General features: G+C 39.7%; 1 protein-coding gene across 5 annotated transcripts in view; it reads right to left on the bottom strand.

Moving 5' to 3' along the window:
• Positions 1–24,518, bottom strand: part of gria2b (glutamate receptor, ionotropic, AMPA 2b) — a 142,075-nt gene that overhangs the window by 18,891 nt on the left and 98,666 nt on the right. For all 5 annotated transcript variants that reach the window (XM_080193465.1, XM_080193466.1, XM_080193468.1 and 2 more), the window contains 6 exons: positions 19,655–19,822; positions 18,250–18,354; positions 17,698–17,808; positions 15,256–15,462; positions 13,933–14,303; positions 10,064–10,262 (listed from right to left, as the gene is read on the bottom strand). In XM_080193465.1, the coding sequence (XP_080049591.1) occupies positions 10,064–10,262; positions 13,933–14,303; positions 15,256–15,462; positions 17,698–17,808; positions 18,250–18,354; positions 19,655–19,822 (1,161 nt within the window). The remainder of the gene's footprint in view (positions 1–10,063; positions 10,263–13,932; positions 14,304–15,255; positions 15,463–17,697; positions 17,809–18,249; positions 18,355–19,654; positions 19,823–24,518) is intronic.

Here is a 24,518-nt window from a genome sequence, read left to right as displayed (position 1 = left end):
AGTCTCATAGATTTGTTATGTGTTTTGACTTGAGGTTTGGACAGAATCATATTGGATCTGAGGAAACTTTCTTGTTTCTTGGCCCTTCCAACTCTGAGAAAGCTGTAACTTTTTCAGGACTCTGCTTCTCTATCAGAGGTGTATACCATCAGAAGAACTGGCATTCTGTCACCTTCACAATGCAGTTGTCCATGCTTAAACAAAGGAGACTGCAAAGGGATAGGGAGGAGTTGGCTAAGGTAGACTGGGAGCAAAAACTTTATGGTGGGGCAACAGTGGGGGACTTTCAAAGCAATCTTTCACAGTGCTCAGCAAAAGTATATAGCAGTGATAAGGAAGACTGCCGAAAAAGAGATAATCACCCATGGATATCTAAGGAAATAAAGCAGGGTATCAAATTGGAAGAAAATGCAAAGTGGCAAAGATTAGTGGGAACCCTAGAGGATTGGGACATCTTTAAAGGTTTGCAAAAAGCCATGGAAAAAGGTATAAAGAAAAGTAAAATGGATTATGAGAGTAAACTAGCTCAGATTATAAAAAACAGATAGCAAGAGTTTCTACAAATATATAAAATGATAAAGAATGGCTAAAGTAAACATTGGTTCTTTCGAGAATGAGAAGGGGGATGTAATAACTGGAAATAAGAAAATGGTTGAGGCATTAAGTATTTTGTTTTGGTCTTCACATTGAAAGACATAAATACCACGCCAAAAATTGATGACAGGAAGGCTATGGCAGGTAAGAACCTAGAAACTATTATCATGAAAGAGGCAATGTTGGGCAAATTAATGGGGCTAAAGGTAGACAAATCTCCTGGTACTGATGGACTGCATCTCAGGGTGCTAAAAGAGATGGTGGGAGAAATGCACTAATAGTAATTTACCAAAATTCGCTGGATTCTGGGGTGGTTTCCACAGATTGGAAAACAGCAAATGTGACGCCACTGTTTAAAAATGGAGGAAGACAAAAGGTGGGTAACTATAGGTCAGTTAGCCTAACTTCCGTAGTAGGGAAAATGCTAGAATCTATCATCAAGGAAGAAATAGCGAGACATCTGGATATAAATTGTCCCATTGGTAAGACACAGCATGGGTTCATGAAGGGAAGGTCATGTTTGACTAATTTGGTGGAATTCTTTGAGAACATTACATGTGCAGTGGATACTGGGGAACCTGTGGAAATGGTGTATCTGGATTTCCAGAAGGCATTTGACACCGAAGACTGCTACATAAGGCAAAGGTGCACAACGTTACGGGTAATGTATTAGCATGCACAGGGAATTGGTTAACTGACAGAAAGCAAAGAGTGGGTAAATGGGTGCTTTTCTGGTTGGCGATCAGTGACTAGTGCTGTGACTCAGGGATCAGTGTTGGGACCGCAATTGTTTACAATTTACATAGATGATTTGGAGTTGGGGACGAAGTATAGTGTGTCAAAATTCGCAGATGACACTAAGATGAGTGGAAGAGCAAAGTGTGCAAAGGACGCTGAAAGGCTGCAAAGGGATAGAGATGGTCTGAGTTGGCGCAAGACTGGCAGATGGAGTACAATGTTGGCAAATGTGACATCATCCATTTTGGTAGGAATAACAGCAAAATGGTCTATTATTTAAATGGTAAAAAAATTGCAGCATGCTGCTGTGCAGAGGGACTTGGGTGTCCTTGCGCAGGAATCCCAAGGAATTGGTTTGCAAGTGCAGCAGGTAATTAAGAAGGCAAATGGAATTTTGTCCTTCATTGCTAGAGGGATTGAATTTAAAAACAGTGAGATTATGTTGCAGCCATATAAGATGCTGGTGAGGCCATACCTGGAGTACTGCGTACAGCTTTGTTCTCCTCACTTGAGAAAGGATATACTGGCACTGGAGGGGGTGCAGAGGAGATTCACTAGATTGATTCTAGAGTTCAGAGGGTTGGCTTATGAGGAGAGACTGAGTAGACTGGGGCTGTACTCATTGGAATTCAGAAGAATGAGGGGAGTTTTTATAGAAACACATAAGATTATGAAGAGAATAGATAGGATGGAAGCAGGGAAATTGTTTTCACTGGTGGGTGAAATTAGAACTAGGGGGCATAAGGGGAAGCAGATTTAGGACTGAGTTGAGAAGGAACTTCTTCATACACAGGGTTGTGAATCTGTGGAATTCCATGCTCAGTGAAGCAGTTAAGGCTACTTCATTAAATGCTTTTAAGGCAAGAATAGATAAATTTTTATTGTCACATCCAGATAAATTTTTGAACAGGAAAGGCTATTTCAGGATTTCACTGAAGGATTTTTCAGTGTTGCTCGTGGCAGGAGCAGAAAACTTGGAGACGTAGCCAGAAGTCCATTGACTTCTAGCAGGACCAGAAAATCCTGCCCATAGAAATCCTGGCCTAAATAATTAATATAGATGAAGAAAACCTAATACCAACCCCGAGGTATACCACTGCAAAACTTTCTCCAGCCCAAAACACAACTGTTCATTCCAACTTTCTGTTTCCTGTCACTCAGCCAACTCCGTAGCCATATGGCAACTACCCCTCTCGTCATTCCACAAGTTCCAGCTTTGCTGGTAAGCCTATTACTAAAGCCACTTTCTGAAATGCTTATTTGAAATCTAAGTTCACCACATCAAACACATTCTCTTCATCAACCCTTTGTTACCTCATTAAAAAAATTCAATCAAGTTAATTAAATACAATTTGCTCTTCACAAATTTCTGCTGATTTTCCTAAATGAATATGCATTTCAGATGTATTTTATATGGATATTCTATTCCACCTTCATCTAACAGGAAAATGATAGAAAAGTCTGAGGACATGTACCAACCAACTAAAAAGCAGCTTCTTCTCTGCTGCCATCAGACTAGTGAATGGACTTACCTTATATTAAACTGATCTTTCTCTGCACCCTATCTATGACTGCAACACTGTATTCTGCATACTTTCCAATCCTTCTCCTCTCCATACTCTATGAATTGTATGCTTTGTCTGTATGGAACGCAAGAAACAATGGGGGTGATTCTCTCATTGCGACCCGTAAATTTTCCAATGGGTCAGGTCAGGAGATGCACGTGTCGGACATTTCATGGGATTCGTGTGTGCATTCCCGACCATGCTCCTCTCCCAGAGCCAGAGAACAGATGCGGTCGGGACTGCGCTGGAAACTGCCAGAAGAGAGACAAGTGATTTAAATCTGATTTAAATGTATTTTAAATCTGTTTTAAAGGTCATTATCAAGCCCAGCATGAAACTTGCCAGGCCCTCCCACCCTGCCAGGAATATTTCACTATGGCGGGGTTTAGAGTAGCTCCCCACGTTTGGCGAACTAGCAGGAAACTCCACCAGAGTGAAGAGGGAGATAACTGGGGCCTCCCAGGGAGTCGGGTGGGAGGGTGGTACTCCCTGGGCATGGGCACCCTAGCATCAGTCTATGCCCCCTGACACTGCCAAAGGAGCTAAGTGCCCATGCTCAGGAGGCACCTTGGCACTGCCCAGCAGGTAGTCTTCGATATGAATAGGCCCCCACCCCCAGGTTTTTAATGATATTCACGATTGGGGCCTCTGCATTGCACAGAGTGGGGAGATTCGGGTCTGAAGTTGCACTGAGAAAACAGTCATGATCTTGACCAATTTTCTTGCCAATTCAGCACTTTTGGGAGAACAATCTCCAATACTGTTCACCGTATCCCAATACATGTGATAATAATAAATCAAAATATACTTGTCCAAACAACTGTTGACTTTGCCCCACATAATTCCTCCTAAAAACTTCCCCACCACTTATTAATCATGTGGTTACTTAGTTTATCCTTACACACTTTTTTGAACAAGAATGTAATATTTGTTCACAGGACTTGTTCTGAGAGCATGATTCACCACTTTGAATCTCACGTGCAACATTTTGGATATCACTTGGACTACATTTTGGATCTACCTTGGACTTTACTCACCATAATCTCATCTTCCCAGCTGTCAGAATGGGAGCAACTTAAGCAGCTCTGATGAGGACCAACAGAATCAGCCACACCAACAATAAAGAGCCCACAGCAGCCACAACACCTGTAATAGCAGGAGCAGCAACAACAGCTGCAGACTGTCTTTTTTACAACCATTCAGAAGGACAGAGGGCACAGACACAGAGCTCCTGCTAAAAAAAATCATACCCCTAGCATAGGATATATGAGATAAAAGATGAGCTTCTTGATATGGCAGGGCAAAAGGCTCGGGCTTTCACAGATGGCTACTGCTGGCATCCAAAAGGGCCAGGTGGGCACCCAATGCCAGTGACTGCACAGCAGCTTCCAATTTTTTTATTTCTGGCTCTTTTCACAGATCATCTGGTGACAGCTCTAGGATTTCACAATCTACATTAAATGCATCTGTCAGCTCACTGATGCCTTGTCAAGGCTGTCACTTACGTTCACTTTGTTTTGGATGAGGCTAGTTAGATATTGAAGGCAGTTGGGTTTGACTGGAGTGGATGGGTTGCACATTGTGGTAATCAAAGTTCTCTCAAATGAACATGGAATCTTCATCAATTGTAAGCAATTTCACTTCTTCAATGTTCAGATAGGTTGTGACTACTAGAAAATGGCCATGCATATCTGCAGAAAATATTCTGCGAGCTGTTATGATTCACTTATACAGCTGCAGTTGCAGGTTTTTGCTCCTCCATATGGTACCAACAGCTAGTTGTTTGGTCATAAGATTGACTTTTTGATGACTTGGCTGATGACTCCGATCAGGCATCCTATCAGTGAACCAGAGGGAAGAGACAACAGGAACCGCATCAGCACAAGGTGACAATAGAGCTTGGGTCACTCAATATGTGCTTAAGGTGCCTTGAGAGATCTGGAGCAGCACGTCAGAGAGCCCTATCAATGTTTTCCACAATGGTTGTAGTTGCTGAGCCCTGTACAACATTACACTGCAGAAAGGACTGGAGCTGCAGGAAGTGGAAGGTGGTGACTAATTGTTAGACTCCTCCTCTAAGTGATGAGGATGTGAAGGAACTAAAACTGATAATGGTGCTTGTAGCCACTAAACTGGTTGTCAGAAAAGCCAAAATGACTTCTTCCAGGCCTAACCTTTACCTTATTGATATGTGTGTAATGGCATCCGACAGGGTTTGCTTAGTGTAGTCTCTAGGTGGCAAGTCACTGGCTCGCTGCTGATGGTGGTGGAGTGAAGCTCCTAAGTGGGCATTAGCTGGCCATTTAAAGGCCTCAATTGGTGGTGGGATGGGAAGGTCATCCCAATCTGGAGTTATTCAGTGGACAGGTGGGAGGGTGGTGAGATCCCAACCCAACACCCCAACCTCTTGCCTGATTAAGTGCCCTTCACAATCTCAAACTCTCCATGGGGAGGGACACAATATTCCACTCTATTTCGCTCTTCACAGATGCTGCCTGGCCTACTGAAATATTGCCAATATTTTCTGCAATTGGACAATACTGCAAAGGAAAAGATAGTCATACACATTATGAAATAAATAAATCCCATTGGTAAATATTAAAATATTTGCACAAAAGTAAAAATTATTTTCGTTAGCTGAGATATTGAAAAGTCCTTTTAAAATATGAATCTGCAAAGTCTTCTCAGACAGGCCTAAAACCTTATCACATAATTCAGAATTTTAAGAGCAAGAGGCAGGGGACTAATTTTTATTTAAAACTTGGAGTTTGGATTTAAATATGCAGATCAGCAATTGCATTAGAAATTGGAGAAAATAGAAAAGCAATGCAGGAGAATTTGGTGATGAAATCTTTAATACTGACTAAACTGTGTCTCAGGTGGCAATCCTTACTGTAATAGATGAAATGGGTCATGAAGGAAACCAGCAGACATAATGGATGGTCCCTTATATCTTTCAGCACGACACAAGTTACACACATCTGATGAACACTCCGATCAAAACATAGATTTCAGATGCTTGATTCAGACTGATCCAAGGAACAGATAAGAGGCGAGAGAGGAAAGCCTACATGTAGGTCAATTTTAAAAGGATAGGAACAACTGTAGAGAAATGTTATAAAAGACAAGGTTCTGATAGCATTGATTATTATTCCACACAAAGGACAAAGATTAAGTGACAGTTGCCATTTTATGGTTGCTGTATAGAGATAGTACTACATGAAATGATTGCAAGGCATATTGCCCTCTGTGACACTCCAGAGCATGTTCCCCTTGGTCAGTATTGCAGAATGTCTGCAAGGCGATGCTACCAAATTTCACATCACAGCTGATCATTACTGTCACTGAATGTACCAATCCTATTAGACATGGTAGCTGCAGGAGGCCGCCTGAGTCTACACACTGCCCAGTGTGACTTCTCATGAAAGTTAGCAGAGAACAAAAATCAGGTGTTGTGCATAATGGGCTTTCGAGCCAATCCTTTCAGTTTCAGTGCACTTGTTTGCTTAAAATTATCCACTAAAGTAGAACTTTGGACTGAGCAATTTGCAATTTGACAGACAGGCAGAAAAGCAGATAAATTACACAAAAGAACAATTTCAAAGAATAATTTCTCTGCTATATTACCATCAAATTATGTGTTCATCTCACTCAATGAGAAAGCATCTAATTGCTATACTGTGGCAATTTTCATTCAGTGTTACCTCAATGTGCTGTTTAATTTATTTTTTGCAGACCTGATCTTATAGAGATCTATAAAATTATGAGGCGCATAGATAAAGTGTAGAGTCAACGTCTTTTCCTGAAGGTAGGGGAGTCTAAAACTAGAGGGCAGAGGTTTAATGTGAGAGGGGAGAGATACAAAAGGGAAATTTTCCACACAGAAAGTGGTATCTGGAACGAGCTGCCAGAGGTAGTAGTAGAAGGGGTACAATTTTGTCTTTTAAAAAGCATTTGGATAGTTGCATGGGTAAGATGAGAATAGAGTGATACGGGCCAAATGCGGACAACTGGGAATAGCTTAGTGTTTGAAAAAAGGGGGTCATGGACAAGTTGGTTCGAAGAGTCCGATTCTATGCTGTAAACCTCTATAACCTACATTTATTTCTGGCATATTAGCTACAGTTTGTAATATCACAAAAGATTGTCCAAGTTGGGAAAGTCTGTTTGAATCTGATGTTATTTCCAAAGCTCAATATTATGAAGGAAGCAGATGAGAAGCTGATTTGCGCATTACTGATGTTCTTTGGCTTAGATGTTGCATTGAAAGAGCAAACTTTTCAATTATTAAACATTTGTTTTCTATATACTTTAACCTTCCCTTCTGCATAGCTATGTTCTATAAGTATTCTGATTGTTTTTTGCCTATATTCCTTTCTCTGTATTCTCTTTTCTTGGATGGTGCAGTGATATTTTGCTCCTTATCTGTTGTTTTGTTCATTAGAATGAGGATGCCAGTGTTTAGAAATACTTTACCATTTTAGCACAAGGGGAGGTGATGGCTTAGTGGTATTATCATTAGACTATTAATCTGGGACCCAGGTTCAAATCTCACCATGGCAGATGGTGTAATTTGAATTCAATAAAAAATATCTGGAATTAAGAATTGACTGATGACTGTGAAATCATTGTCAATGGTCAGTAAAGCTCATCTGGTTCACTAATGTCCTTCAGGGAAGGAAATCTGCCATCCTTACCTGGTCTGACCTACTTGTGACCCCAGAGCCACATAAATGTGGTTGACTCTCAACTGTTTCTCGATGATTCTATTCTATGTCCTCGGGCAATTAGGGATAAGCAATAAATGCTGGTCAGCTAACGATGCCTACGTCCCACAAATGAATAAAAAGTCTGTACCCACATCTGAAACAAAGCATGTTATAGGTGTAGAATAACACTTCCTTTCCTCTGTCCCAATAGATTCTCTACACACCATTATAACATTTCCATTTTCTTCACCAGCTAACTTTACAACTTCAGTTCTAATTGCCAATGAAATGTGTTTGAAGTATAGTTAATGTTGGAAGGTAGGTAGCACAGCAGCCAATTTATGTAGAAAGGTGGCCCATAAACAGCAAGGTGATAATAACCTGATTATCTTTTTATATAAGTGAGGTTGGCTCAGCAATACAAACGAAGAACAAAGAACAATACAGCACAGGAAACAGGCCCTTCAGCACTCCAAGCCTGTGCCGCTCATTGGTCCAACTAGACCATTCATCTGTATCCCTCTATTCCCAGTCTGCTCATGTGACTATCCAGATAAGTCTTAAACGATCCCAGCATGTCCATCCCTGCCACCTTGCTTGGCAGTGCATTCCAGGCCCCCACCACCCTCTGTGTAAAATACATCCCTCTGACATCTGTGTTAAACCTTGCCCCCCTCACCTTGAACCTGTGACCCCTTGTGTTCATCACCTCCGACCTGGGAAAAAGTTTCCCACTGTTCACCCCATCTATGCCCTTCATAATTTTATACACCTCTATTAGGTCGCTTCTCATCCTCCGTCTTTCCAGGGAAAACAAACCCAGTTTACCCAATATCTCCTCATAGCTAAGACCTTCCATACCAGGCAACATTCTGGTAAACTTTTCTGTACTGTCTCCAAAGCCTCCACGTCCTTCTGGTAGTGTGGCGACCAGAACTGGATGCAGTATTCCAAATGTGGCCTAACCAACATTCTATATAGCTGCAACATCACATGCCAACTTTTATACTCTACGCCCCGTCCTATAAAGGCAAGCACGCCATATGCCTTCTTCACCACCTTCTCCACCTGTGTTGCCCCCTTTAAGGATCTGTGGACCTGCACACCCAGCTCCCTCTGTGTGTCTATACTCCTGATGGTTCTGTCGTTTATTGTATAGCTCCCCCCTCCTTTAGTTCTATCAAAATGCATCACTTCGCATTTATCTGAATTAAATTCCATCTGCCATTTCTCTGCCCAATTTTCCAGCCTATCTATATCCTGTTGTATTCTCTGACAAGTCCAGCCATCTTTGTGTCGTCTGCAAACTTACTGATCACACCAGTTACATTTCTTCCAAATCATTTATATATATCACAAACAGCAGAGGTCCCAGTACAGAGCCCTGCATAACACCACTAGTCACAGACCTCCAGCCAGAAAAAGACCCTTCCACTGCTACCCTCTGTCTTCTATGGCTAAGCCAATCCTCCACCTATCTACCTAGCTATCTTTATATCCTGTGAGATTTAACCTTTTGCACCAACCTTCCGTGAGGGACTTTATCAAACGCTTTACTAAAATTCATATAGACAACATCCACGACCCTTCCTTTGTCAACTGTCTTTGTCGCCTCCTCAAAAAACTCAACCAAATTTGTGAGACATGACCTCCCTCTTACAAAACCATGCTGTCTATCACGAATGAGATTACTCCATTCTAAATGTGCATACATCCTATCTCTAAGAATCCTCTCCAACAATTTCCCTACCACGGACGTCAGGCTCACCGGCCTATAATTACCTGGGTTATCCTTGCTACCTTTCTTAAATAATGGGGCCACATTTGCTATCCTCCAATCCTCTGGGACATCACCCGTGTCCAGTGAAGAGACAAAGATTTCCATTAGAGGCCCAGCAATTTCATCTCTTGTCTCCCTGAGCAGTCTAGGATAGATGCCACCAGGCCCTGGGGATTTGTCTGTCTTAATGTTCCCTAGAAAACCTAACACTTCCTCCCTTGTAATTGAGATTTTCTCTAATGGGTCAACACATCCCTCTGAGACACTCCCAGTCAACACGTCCCTCTTCTTTGTAAATACTGATGCAAAGTATTCATTTTGGATCTCACCTACTTCCTTGGGCTTTAAGCATAATATCCTTCCTTTGTCCCTGAGAGGTCCGATTTTTTCCCTGACAACTCTCTTGTTCCTAACGTATGAATAAAATGTCTTAAATAAATATTGATCAAGGCACCTGTGAAACCCCCTGCTCAATAGAATAAAAATATGCTTTGAACCCCATTGACAGCTATGACAAAATTTAAATAAAAGCTCTACAATCATGAATTGGGACATCAAAGCCTTTGCAGGAACAGTGGTATACTTTAAAAATGTTGTTGCTTTCTCAGGCTAATCACAGTCACAGTAACTCTTCCACATATGAAACAAAACAGAAAGATAAAAGCACCCCATCTTACCCTAAAGAATTCTTTTGTGGATCCAGCATCCAAAGTTCCATATGCAATATCTGTTTGCTTTGCAAGATCCTCTGCACTTTCAATGGGCGACACCATTCGTTCAACCGTCAGGAAAGCAGCTAAGTTAGCCGTGTATGATGATATTATGATCAAGGTAAAGAACCACCAAACACCTCCAACAATTCGCCCCGACAGGGATCTAATAACAAGTGTGAAATGGATTTGTAAAATTAAATGAAGGCTTTCATCGGACAAAGTAATCAATCATGTGTTCTTGTGCATGGCATTTAATTATAAGGAAGCACTTCAGTGCATATTGTGGCTGTCCCTGAAAACAGTTAAAGAATTTAATAGCTTTCATGTCCAAAGATATTCCAGTGCAGTCAAAACTGTACAATACTACTACAGTTATTTGTTCAGAAAGTGACATCATTTGGGCCTAGAAAACAATAAAAAGTGTGTCCCTGCAGTAAAAATATTGCTGGGAATATGAGAAGATGCCAGATGATAGCAAAAAAAAAATTAGTTGTGCCCATGCTGGTTTTTATTAGTTATTTGCATGGCATACATAGTGGAGGCAGTGTTGCCATATTTATATGGCAAATACACATAGAACGGTCTTGCACAAAAACTGCACCAAATGCGTGAGTGATTAGTTTCACTTAATCATAAAAGCCACTTAAGACATTCAGTATTGATTACATTCTCAAATCTGAGAAGCAATGCACTATGCTGGTTGCTTTGCACATAAAAATTGTGAATGCTTTACTTTTGCAGTGATCTAGGATCATGGTGGATCTCACGAGAAACCATCTTATAATTCTCAAAACCAGGTGCCTATCAGAAGCACATCATATGAGCTGCCAGCATGCATGGGAAACTAAATTCTTCCAAACATGTAAGCTGTCCAAACACAAAAGAAAAAACTTAGGAATCCAAAGGACTTATTAGCAGCAAGTCAATATTTGTTTTTCAGCCCCCTCTTTACTTGCCCCAAAATGTGAGAAAATAAGTTACATTTTTGTGAATTGCTTTTGGATTGGGGGTGCAAAAAAAAGAAAAAAAACCAAAAGTCAATTCTCACAAATTTTTGAGAAATATCCAAAAATAACAATGCAAATCTATGGATTATTTTTAGTTTTAGCTGCAGTCTTCAAATACATCCTCATTTACCAAAACTGTAAGGTCACTCTGGACTTAATGTCCCTGAGCACATCCTTGAGCACCAAAGTAATTTCTTTCCGGTTAACAGATCTATTCACGGTGTACTCAGTGCCCCTCTGTCTTTTGGTGGCAAAAAAGAAAGGCTGGCTTCTAATCAATCACATTAACTATCAACTTGTAAATTCACATATATATTTCAGTACCAGTAAGTCACAGTAAGCCAAATGTGAAATAAATCATAGCAAGGATTGTGCTATGTCATCCTACACCATATGAGCTTCAATTTTTTTTCATAAAGTGCTGGTTCACAAATAACAGCTATTGCAGTTCCCTACAAAGAAGGCCATATTTCACGTGTGGACCAAAACTGACAGTATTGGCAGATGAGTCAACCACGAGGACATCATGTTTCAGCTGCTCCTATACTTACCTCAAGGAAAAAATTCCTGTGGTTGAGTATATAGGAACACAACAAACACGTTTGTGTTTTAACAAATCTATCCAGTAATGAGACAAAGTAACCACAGCAATTCTTTCCCCTTGGTGTCCCGAAATATGCGCTTTCCAACAAGGATCACTGTATATCAGTGGAGTAGTTGATTTGTCCTCTCTGTAGCCCAAGGACACTTGCCCCCGTTGAGATCATCTAATTCAGCACAGACCCAGTATAGGACTTGGAATCTATGGCTTAGGAAACATTGCATGGTGAATTTAATAGTAATCATCAAATAAATTCCTTCTGTAATGCTCTTTAAGTGGTTTTATATCTTTGACTTTTGCTTCCTAAAACTTTTATAAAAAATCTGAGACAATTTTACGGGACTGTTGTTCCAGATTTTACCAAAACCAGTAAACTAAATGAAAACGCATAAAAAGGCATAAAAACCCAGCAACAATTTCTGTGAAATATGAACAGTTGCACATAGTTTCAGCAATGAAGATGTATGAACCTTAACATAGCATCCCAGGTTTCAAAAAAAAAATCAGAAGTCAAAGTTTCCTCACTGTCATAACCTATTACATTGAAAAGGTACAGATATAAATTAAGTATGGTTCATTTAATTTTTAATGCAAACAATAAGCATGGTTTAATAACTTTCATCCTTCTAATGTGGTATTGAACAATTCTCAACTTTCTATCCTAGGTTCTAAATGTATTACAAAAAAATGATAATTCTGTGTTTCATTTGGTGGTGGAAACAGGCTTGTCTCTCCCCTTTGGCTGAATTTCTGATCGTACTCACTTCACGGTGCAGATGAAGCACAGTTAGGAGGCCACACACCTCTTCATTAGGAGGGGGTAATATGATGGGCGTAAAAGTCATCACCAATATGGTCATGCACTTCCAAATAGTAGAGTAGGCAGATGTTGCAAGCAGATCACCCTGTTACCCTCTCACTGAACCTTGAACATGCTAAGTCTTTATGTTACGGAGAGTGCCAATTTTAGGATGATGCAAACAACTGGTTCTACTGTATTGAAACAGAACCAGAAATAGAAAACTCATTATTTGCTTAAAAGCTGGACAGTGAAAATAGAAAGCATCAAACAAACCTACCAGAGGTTAAATGAATTAATCAGCTAACATTGTGAGTTTATGAACAATGGTTAATTATGGCGATTATTTACCTACAGCTTATTAACATGGTTAGGTATGACTAATAAGCTGCAAATGACTGGTTTGGAAGTAATTATTTCTTTGTCATTCCTTTAGATATTCAAAATAATTAAACATACTGGCATAAATAAGAAAGGGGGAGGAAAAATACTATTATTTTCTTGACAACTACCAAGGTGATTACGTTCTCTCAGGTCGGTGCTGCAGAACACAATTCATTTTTCTGATAAAGATAGGTGAAAGAGTGATTCAAATGCATAAGATTCAATTAATCACATACTGCCAGGTTAACACAGCAAGCCATGTATGGGCTTGTATGCCTTGCTAGATCTCAATATATTTCTTTTGTTTTACAAAAAAAGGAATTATACATTAAGTGAATAATCAGCCAAATAAGAAGGCAGTACCAAAATGATTATGCAAATTTATGAAAAAGCCAGATCTATAAAGAAAATATTCTGAGTTGAACATATCATGACTTATAACTATCAAAAATACAGGTCAGTCCAAACCCTTAACCTCTCATATTAATAGTATCATGCATATTCAAAGTTTCTTGATGAAAAATGTTGATCAACCCTAAGATAGATAAGCTGAATGTATTTACTAAAAGGAGCATAAATAGAAAAATAATAAACAGTTGGATGAATGGATAAGTGATGACTTGTAGGCTGGAAATTCTTACCGTTTGCCGCTGTTCCTCTCATTCGCCTCTGTTAGCTACACATAACCGTAGATTGTAAAATGGGAATATGCAGCAAAAACACGGTACCCCTCCAAGAGGACTATGAAATGACTGTAACCTTATGCATTTTACAGTCTCAGCGGCATGGTGTATATAAATCCACTGTGGAAATACATGAATGATATTATAATAATACATCATTCATGTACTTCTTTAATCTGAATAAAACTTATTATTCCATGTTTTTGTTCCCTTTGTCAGAACAAATTCAAATCAATTTTTACGTAATTTTCCCAATTTTTTCAAAAGGGAAAAAGCCTGCTTTAAATATGAATATATATCCACCATGGCATCAGAGAGGGACCAAAAATGCACAAAGCTAAAATGCTTGAGTGACCAACCTTGGCGAAATATCGCATCCTTGCTGCATAAAGGCACCCAGAGAAAACCAGAGACTATTAAATATCCCAAATTCATTAGTTTGGTCGTTACTTTGTGTTTCACGTCCATCTTCATATTCTTCAGTGTGCCACTCATATGGACTAAATCTGCTGACCAGGAATAAAACTACGCTGACCCCAATGTAAGCGAAGACAATGCACATCCAGATCTCATAGGCTAATGGATCTAGAAAGGAAAATACTCCTGGCTTCGACTTCTGGGGCTTCTTTATCATGATGGATATCCCAAGGCTCATGAAGGGCTTTGAAAAGTCGATCACCTCTTCTCTTACCAATGTTATTGTCAGTGGAGCTACTGCAATATCTGCCTTCTGGTAAAACAAAAGCACAGGTAGAAACAAAGCTGAATTTAAAATCTTTATTAATGAATAAGATGATTGGCAATATATTTTTTGCCAGGTAAAAGTGATGATCAACCATTGGCTTTTTTTAAATCTTTCTTTAATTGCATTGATATAATTATTGAGTTTTGATGAAGGCTCTCTTGTCAAAAAAGTAATCCATCTTCTCTCCTCATAGATGCTGTTACAAATTTCCTGTCATAATTTTAAAGTGAACTTGTGTTCGCTTATTGTTACATGGACATTAGTTGTTCCAAGGTTGCTGCATATTAATACTGGGTAAAACAATGGGCTGTAACTTATTTAAAATAAAATACAATAATACTATAAGATCAGAGTTTCTTCATGTTATTCAAAATTACAAAGATGATAAACTCAGAATCCCACTATTTATTACACGTATACTTCCTTTAATAAATCAATCATGCATATGAGCTGCTGTTAATGATGTGGAAAATGTTCCATCCAGAGTGGGACTATATTTGTTTATAATGCAAAAAGGCGTCTGATCCAACATTACATAAGTAAGTGCTACTCAACAAATTGTTCAATTGAAGACTAAGAGCAAATTTTTATTCAAAGGTTTGCATTTGTGCTACCAAACCTGTGATGTGAAAATAGTTTATATTCATTTTTCACTAAATGTATCTTGTTACTTTAGGAAATGTAATTATCCATCATCATCACATGATTCCCTTGATTCCTTCATTTCTGGAAATAACAGAACAGAGTATCTTACTTATATATTGTAAAGGCAGAATTGAAATAGTTGCATTTCCATAAGTTCTGACAATGGACATTTTGCCTGTGTGCAAAATCAGCATCGTAAACCTTATCCTTTTCTTGGAAATCATCTGTTGTGCATTAAAGATACAGCAGTCCAATAATTGAAGGAACTGGAGTGAATATTTTGTGATCTTACCCCATAGACCAGTTCTCCCACCATTCCATTCCAAACTTTTGTTTCCCCGTCCCGAGCACCGTACTTGCCATCGGGCACTATGGAAAGTTTGTACTTAAAGCCACAATGTTTGGCTATTTCAGCAGCTAGATCAACACAATAGCCTTCATACTGGTCGTTTCCTTCAAATTGCTCATAATTCTTCTTCAGCATAACATAGGGTGATTCCTATGACAAGAGAGTTTGCATCACAAAACATTTTTTAAAGATAAATTCAATATGCATAAAATCATCAAATCCTTACAATACAGAAAGGCCATTCAGCCCATTGAGCTTACATCAACAACAATCCTCCCTGGTCCTATCCCTATAACCCCACATAGTTACTTTGCCAATCTCCTTGACACTAAAGAGCAATTTAGCATGGCCAATCAACGTAACCTGCTCACCTGTGGGAGTAAACCAGAGCACCCGGAGGAAACCGACACAAATATGGAGCAAACAGGCCTGAGGCCGGAACTGAACCTAGGTCCCTGTCACTGCGAGGCAGCAGAAATAACTACTGTGCCATCGTGCAGTATTCTCTGAGCAATATGGCAGTTAAATAACATTTTTTGCCTCAACTATTCATGAACTGGCAAACAGATAGTACATATGCAACAGCCTGTCTTTCTCTCCAAACCATAAGAATCCATGAACTCCATTGATGAATCATCTTGATGGCATAGCTAAGAATAGAAGTTTATGTGGAAAAACATTAATCCATTTTTTCAGTTCCATGGCTTACCAACTGTGTTACCAGACAACACCACAAAAATTAACACATTTCCAAGCTATAAAGATTTGCATTAAATGCATAAATAGCACTTTCTCCAAGACTTTGGGGCAACTAAGATTACTAAAACTCAACATAATTGTTTTTCATTGAGACATGTCCTTGATGTTCATTTTCAAATTTACAATAATTTATGTATACGTTAGAATTTGATGAAGCTCTATGCATTTTTTCTCATCCAGAATTTAATACTGGTGTGAGCTTTACAGAAAATATTCATGTAAAATATGACGATAAAAGTAATTTAAAAAATATTTAATTTAAAAAATATTTTAAAATATAAATATTTATAGAAATTTAAAAGTTTGAAATTTCCTCCAGGCGACTGCAGCTGTCTCTTACCATAAAAATTCATCCTCTAAACATGATGATGCCTAGGAAGACTTTCATTATGGCACCCTGTGGACTTCCATGACCCACTGATAGAAGACATGCTTCCTCAGAGAGATTGATACAGACACGGTTTTCCCCTCATGCAGAAAGAACATGGGAACTTCATCTGGTGCCCCTAACAAAGAGGTGGCTGGACTGTTTGAATTACTAGAGCAGTGGTTTGAACATGAGTCATCTGGATTAGTATTAAAATGAAGCATGGAAATAATGAAAATAATTGTTCACAGCCTCAGCTGGAGATTTTAGAATGAAGTTTTCCATTATGTGAAGAAATCATAATTGAGACAAATTTTCTGTCATCATTTCAATGGTCACTGATTCTACTCAGGCCAATTAAAAGCCTTTCAAGCGCCTTAATTTTAATTGGTGTTATTTTCCATTTGAGGATTTGAATTCCCTGCTGACGTTTGTTACTATTGATCAGAGTTCAATTTTCAGCTTGCTGCCTGAGCATCAAACTAATGAAACAAACCCATTAAAGAAATTGTCCAAGTTTTATTTGCTGTATATTGCAGACATGAAGAAGTAATACCATTGGCAGTACGAGACACTTGCTTCCCTGGAGGTGCTGCACTTGGAAGTGTGAAATCAATATTTGCATAAATCTAAATTGGCCAGATGTGGAATACAAATGTCAGGGAAATTTCTCAGTCCATGATTTCAGTTTTCCTCACAAAAGAAAATATCCTCCAGTACCCACCCTATCTGGTCCCCTGCAGATCTGAAGACCAGCTGAGATTTTCCAGCCTTTTCTATTTTTGTTTCAGATTCCAGCATCTGCAGTATTTTGCTTTTACCCTTATACATTTCAGTAAGATCATCTCTCAATCTTCTAAACTCCAATAGATATAGCCTATCCTTTCTTCATGAGTTTTGAGAGTTTAACAATGCTTCATTGTGAAACTCTCAGTTATGAAGTCTCTCTGTTTAACCACTCTCTCCAGAACTTTCACTGTTTGAACTTCTGTGATCTGAAGTCTCATTGTCTAACTATTCTGGCTGTCTTGCAGTTTAAATGATCGACAACTGATGCAATTATAGCAGAAGAAAGCAATTTCTAAACAGATAAATGACTTTAAAAAAGGCTAAACTTTACAAAAATGACATAAAATGTAAGAAGATATATTTATTGATATTGTGAGAATAATCTAGTCACTCTCACTAATGTTTGTATATTGATTGATCATTTTAATCAAGATTGAGAATTTTTTTCCAGTATGTGGACAACAACATACCATGATACTCGTTACTACAACGGTTTTATTCTCCATTCCTGCAGTCTCATTTCCACCAAGAAAATCTGTGGCTGTGACAACCATCTTGTCGACTTCGTTCCAGTATCCAATCTGCCAGTTTCACAGTAGAAATTGTTAGAAACGTTTAGTATCGTGCATCGTTTACTTTATACATGCATGCTCCTCTGTGTCAGTTGCTATCAAATAAATCGGTTGACTTAAACCTGGTGTTGTCAGACTTTTTACTCAGTTGCTAGCCACAGTAGAAACCAGCCAAACATTTCACACTTTGTTCCTTCTATAAATGCATCCAACAGCAACATGGTAAATTTCCCATCAGGAAACTATGCGAATCACTCACAGAGGTGTCTACAATTCAAATAAATAACTGAACATGGTTTTATTATTAGCTGGCAGCTAAAGATCCATAACGGTAGGGGATAATCCTGTTCTAAGTTGTAAACATGTTAACAATACAGTACTTATTGATGTTCAAAGAATACACCTGAAACAATTCTTGTTGTAAAGATTGATTGTACGTAGTACTATTACCTTCCGGGGACCGCTATTTTTGAGTTCCATGATATTTACTGTATAATTCACTCTTCTTCCAAATTGATCAAACTGAATATTTCCAGTTAAACCATCAATGCGGACCTATATTAGAAAACGAGGAGGAAAAAAATATTCTTTTATTTATTTTGTGGACATCATTTAATGAGATATTTGTGTTAAATTTTAACAACTAATGGGTGATTTTAATAATTGATTGTCAATAAAAACACTCTGCAAGACTCAATTATCTAGTTCTGCAATGTTACCCATGAGGGTTACCTGTTGGCAATCTAATGATTCTTTGGATTCCATTTTTTGAAAATTGGTTCCTTTTATGTTGTTTGTGCTGACACATAAGGAACAAACAGCATTAATACCCTTTGGCTATTTGCAGTTAACTGAGCTTTCATTGCTTAACACACAGTTTGAAAAATGCATCTGACAATGACAAAAATCTCTTCTGAGAAATACCACACCGTGGACCACGCAGTATCTTCTAATTTCACAACACAGAATAAAGTGATGCAATTGGCAAGCCAGCTCATTCATTATATGCTTTGGCAGTTTCCATAAATGCTATTAGCCAAATAACAAAGAGGTGATGAGTATAGAGGCTTTGCCAGTGTCAAACCACTTATACATTATAACCAGAAATGAAGAAAAGGTATTCAGACTCAACCTAATTGAATGAATACAGATTTTTGCATCTGTTAATCACTCAGTAAAATAACCAGCCTTTTACCACATCACAGAAGCAGTTTTAAAGGTTCTCAGCTAGTAAGTAAAAGCAATCTCCCTATACCTTATCATTGTAAATAAAAACAGGAAATGCCTTACAAAATGAAAAGCAACGATTTGAGAAGAAGGTTTAATAACACACTCTCAAGAGCAAATGGAGGTAGATAATGAACGCTGGTCTTGCCAGCAATGCTCATATCCTAGAGTATGAATTTTTTAAAAAATACACAAACATATGGTAAGCAGCAGAAGAACAGCCTTTCATCTGGTTAAAGAATTATATTTCTAAGTACAAAAAAGATAACAATGCTAAAATATATTAATTAGTGCCCAACTATTATCTTAATATGCATAATATGTAAACGATTGTCAAAGAAATGTCAACTTGTGAGGATTATGGTCTAGGATCAGCAAACTTTGAGACCAAAATTCATCTTGGGTGGCAGCACAAATTAGTGCCTTTGGATCAGTTGTCTATTATATACAGTTTCTGGTATCTATTTCGATTGACTGCAATGGAATTAAATATCATGCACTGAATATAACAGATGGATGATCTGATATCACTCATTTTTGTGCCATTGATGGGACAAATTTCCATCCCTTGTGTAATAATTTGTGTACCTGAAGTATTTCAATTTCTTATCAACCAAAAGTTACATACCAATTTTAATGCTCTTTCTATTTCGATCCCTTGTCCCCAGGGTACAGCGGGGTTAGCAAGACAATCTCCAGTACTACCTCTCCTAGAGATGTCAATCCGTTGTTTGCGTAGATAACGGAATGCTTCAGTCATCACTTGAACAGCATCATAGGTCAGAGCAGAGGTATACTGAAAACAAACAAATAAATGAATGGAGAAAGAACTTCCATGTACAGAGCATCTTTTATGACCTCAAGATGTCCTAAAGTGCCTTACAACTCATGAAATATATACTAAGGAGTTGGCACTGCTGTTTGGAGACAATTGTGAAAGCCAATTTGAACATAACAAGCTCCAACAAGCAGCACTTACGTAACTGACCAATTAATCTCTTTTGATGGTGTTGGTTGAGGGAAAATAGTAGCTAAGTCACAAAAAAGGTCATAAATCATGCATTGTGTTAGACTCCCTAGATTGTCCTTAAGCCACTAATTTTCAGCTTTCAGAACACATTTCATGGACTTCAACGTACAAGTACTAGCACTGGATCAGCCTTGCCTAATAGGTTTTTGGTCAACTGCCAAATTCAAGGGGTCTTTTTTTTAGGTACAGGGAACCGTCTAAAGTAGAAGTTAGAAGCCTGTGTATGTTAATTAGTAGCCTAATTCCTGTTGAAGGACATTTGCACTTTTTCCAGATGGATGGGAAAGGTGTCTGGCTGGCCCTGTTTGAAATTCTTTTAGTTGTCCATGCAGATGATGAAAAAGGTACATTGTTAGGAACTTCTCTTTGCATGTTCCTTGACAGCCAGGAAGAGCAGAAGTGCATAAGTGCCAATGATGGATGATTAGTGCATCAAGAATGAAACACCAGACCGAGGAAACAATAATTAAGTTTCTTCATTTCACCAGGTATGTCTGATATGCCTCACACAGGATACAAATCAGCTTCGATGGGGAAAATCGTTTTTAGATTTTGAAATGACGTGACAGTAAGGAAAAAACTAAAAGTGTCTTACTGACTTATTGCTAGAGCCTCAGTCATTCTAATATTCAAATAGTTATCCGTTACGCAGGCATAAAAGGGCAGTGGTGAGAGAAGGGATTAAATGCTTATTAATGTATGTAAATTTATATCAAATAACAGATAAACATTTAGCCTGTACAGTATTTCCATTTCACTTCATGTTGCTACCACTAGCTCACTAGTTCCTCAACTTGATGTGCATACAGTAGGAGTTAGCCATTTCCAGTGATGGGATCCTAAATTCCTTTAAAAATAATGGAAACAGGCACAGTACTACTTTTGCTATCTTTTATGTGTAGGGCCTTAAAAGTTCCTATTATTTTACCCCCTACTGTGGATGTTCTGAAGTATTTCCTAGCTAAAAATCATGGCTCTATTTCACTCCCAACATTTAGAAATCTTCCCTTTATGCTACTGTTCAAGGCCTATGATGGTTGGTTGTTCTATCAAATTGTTCATCCTTTCAAACAGTTAAAATTGGCAGCTCATCGAGCCAAAGAAAATAAAATTCAACCATGAAAACTGATCAAGGCTGCCACTGACATTGGGCAGAATTTTCTGCCCCCTCCATGGCATTTTTGTGGAGTTGGCCCACCATTGGCTGGCAGCGGGACTGGAAACACCGATTCCTGTTGTTTGCACCTCTGCCACTGGGGAACTCATGATGGGGACTTGCCATTAGCAGGACCAGACTATCCCACTGACAGAAATGGCTGGTAAAATCCCACCTATTATTTTGAGGATGGACGTAATGTTTTATTGCACATCAGAGACTTTGAATTAACTTGGATCACTCAGACTTCTTTTTTTAATCATTGACTGGATGTGAGTCACTGGCCAGGTCAGCATTTATTGCCCATTCCCAATTTCTCTCAAGAAGATGGTCGCAAATCATCTTCTTGAACTGTGGTATAGATACACACATAGTACTGATAAAGAACAAAAAAGAGTACAGCAAAGGAACAGGCCCTTCGGCCTTCCAAGCTTGTGGTGATCATGATGCCCTAACTAAAAAGCTTTCTGCCCTTATTCAGTCCATACCTCTCAATTTCCTCCCTATTCATGTACTCATCCAGATGTTTCTTAAACATTGCTAACGTGCCTGCTTCCACCACATCCTCTGGCAGCACGTTCTAGGCACCCACTACTTTCTGCGTGAAAAACTTTCTCCGCTCGTCTCCCTTAAATATTTCCCCTCTCACCTTGAACTGTGCCCCCTTGTAATTGACACTTCCATCATTGGAAAAAGCCTTTGACTATTCACCCTGTCTATGCCTCTCATAGTTTTGTAGACCTTTGTCAGATCCTCAGACTCCATTTTTCCAGTGAAAACAATCCTAGTTTATTCAACCCTTCCTCACTGTCAACACCCTCGAGATAAGGCTGGTGAACCTTCTTTGCATTCTCTCCAAGTCCTTCCATGTCCTTCTGATAGTTTGTTGACCAGAACTGCACACAACGCTCCAAATGCAGCTTAACCAAGGTTTCACGTAGCTGCAACATGACTTCCCAACTCCTGTACTCAATGCACCAGCTGATGAAGACAAGCATGCCGTATGTCTTCTTAATCACCTTGGCCACCTGTGTTGCCACCTTTAGGGAACTGTGAACCTGCATACCCAGATCCCTCTGTATGTTAATGTTCCTAATAGTTTTGCTGTTTACAGTATAATTCATACCTAAATTTAATCCTCCAAAATGCATCACCTCACAATTGTCAGGATGAAGCTCCATCTGCCACTTCTGTACCCAAATCTCCAATTTATCTATATAAGAACATAAGAAATAGGAGCGGAGTAGGCCAACTAGCCCTTCGAGCCTGCCCCGCCATTCAATAAGATCATGGCTGATCTGTCGTGGCTCAGTTCCACATTCCCGCCCTCTCCCCATAACCCTTAATCCCCTCTCTCATCAAAAACCCATCAACCCGCGTCTTAAAAATATTTAGCGAGGCAGCCTCCACCACTTCAACGGGCAGAGAATTCCAGAGATTCACCACCCTTTGAGTGAAGAAGTTCCTCCTCAACTCTGTTCTAAACTGCCCCCCCTTTATCTTGAGGCTATGCCCCCTAGTCCTACTATCCTTTCTGAGCGGGAAGAGTCTCTCCACCTCTATCTTATCCATCCCATTCATCATCTTATACGTCTCAATGAGATCTCCCCTCATTCTTCTAAACTCTAACGAGTACAAGCCTAATCTATTCAGCCTCTCCTCATAGCTCAACCCCCTCAACTCCAGAATCAGCCTAGTAAACCTCCTCTGCACTCCCTCCAAGGCTAAAATATCCTTGCGTAAGTACGGCGCCCAAAACTGCACACAGTACTCCAGCTGCGGCCTCACCAATGCCCTATACAGCCGCAGCAAGACCTCCCTACTTTTATATTCAATCCCCCTCGCGATGAAAGCCAGCATCCCATTCGCCTTCCTGACCACCTGCTGCACCTGCAAGCTGGGTTTTTGCGACTCATGCACAAGGACCCTGAGGTCCCTCTGCACCGTCGCCTGCTGCAGTTTTTCTCCACGTAAGTAATAATCCTTCCTACCATTATTCCTACCAAAGTGGACCACCTCGCACTTACCAACATTAAATTCCATTTGCCATTTCCTGGCCCATTCGCCCAGCCTATCTAGATCCTTCTGTAGACTCTCCCCACCCTCCGCACAATTTGCCTTTCCACCAATTTTGGTGTCATCAGCAAATTTCGACACCCTACACTCGGTTCCCTCCTCTAGATCATCTATATAAATGGTAAATAGCTGAGGCCCCAGCACCGACCCCTGGGGCACTCCACTAGTCACCATCCGCCAATCCGAATAGCACCCATTGACCCCCACTCTCTGCCTCCTATTTGACAACCAGTCCTCTATCCACGCTAACACCCTACCCCCAACTCCATGCCCCCTGACCTTCTGCAATAACCTCTTGTGAGGTACCTTGTCAAACGCCTTCTGAAAATCCAGGAAGACCACATCCACCGGCTCTCCTCTATCCACCGCCCTAGACACATTCTCATAGAACTCCAGTAAATTTGTCAGACACGACTTCCCTTTAACGAAACCGTGCTGCGTCTGCTCTATCAAGCAGTTCCCCTCAAGATGCCTCGCTATTTCCTCCTTGATGACAGATTCTAACATTTTACCGACAACAGACGTTAAACTAACAGGCCTATAATTCCCCGCCTTTTGCCTGGCACCCTTCTTAAACAACGGCGTAACATTAGCCGTTTTCCAATCTTCCGGCACTTCCCCGGAATCTAGCGACATCTGGAAAATAACCGCCAAGGCATCCACTATCACCTCCGCCATTTCTTTCAGGACCCTTGGATGCATTCCATCCGGTCCTGGGGACTTGTCCACAATCAGCCCCTCCAGTCTGTCGAGCACCACACCTCTCTAGTAACAGTAATGTCATCGAGACCCTCCAGTCCTACCACCTTTCCATCTCTAACATCCGGCAAATTATTCACGTCCTCCTCCGTGAAGACCGAAACAAAAAAGTTATTCAGGACCTCCGCCGTATCCCCATCCCCTACCACTAAGTCTCCCTTCTCATCCTCTAAGGGACCAACGTTCACCCTAGCCAGCCTCTTCCTTTTTATATATCCTCTTATATCTTCTGACAATTCTCAGCACTATCAGCAACTCTGCCAATCTTTGTGTTATCCACAAACTTACTAATCAGACTACCCACGTTTTCCTCCAGACCATTTACGTATACAACAAACAAACAAAAAAGATCCCAGCACTGATCTCTGTGGAACACCACCAGCTACAGATCTCCATTCTGAAAACACCCTTCTGCCACTCCTCTCTGTCTTCTATAACCAAGCCACTTCAGTATCTATCCAACCAGCCACC

This window comes from Carcharhinus amblyrhynchos, chromosome 1 (genome assembly GCF_965287045.1).
Source record: "Carcharhinus amblyrhynchos chromosome 1, sCarAmb.v2.hapA, whole genome shotgun sequence".
Classification (NCBI taxonomy): Eukaryota; Metazoa; Chordata; class Chondrichthyes; order Carcharhiniformes; family Carcharhinidae; genus Carcharhinus; species Carcharhinus amblyrhynchos.
Note: the sequence above shows the minus strand (reverse complement) of the source record. Positions and strands in the feature narration are given on the sequence as shown.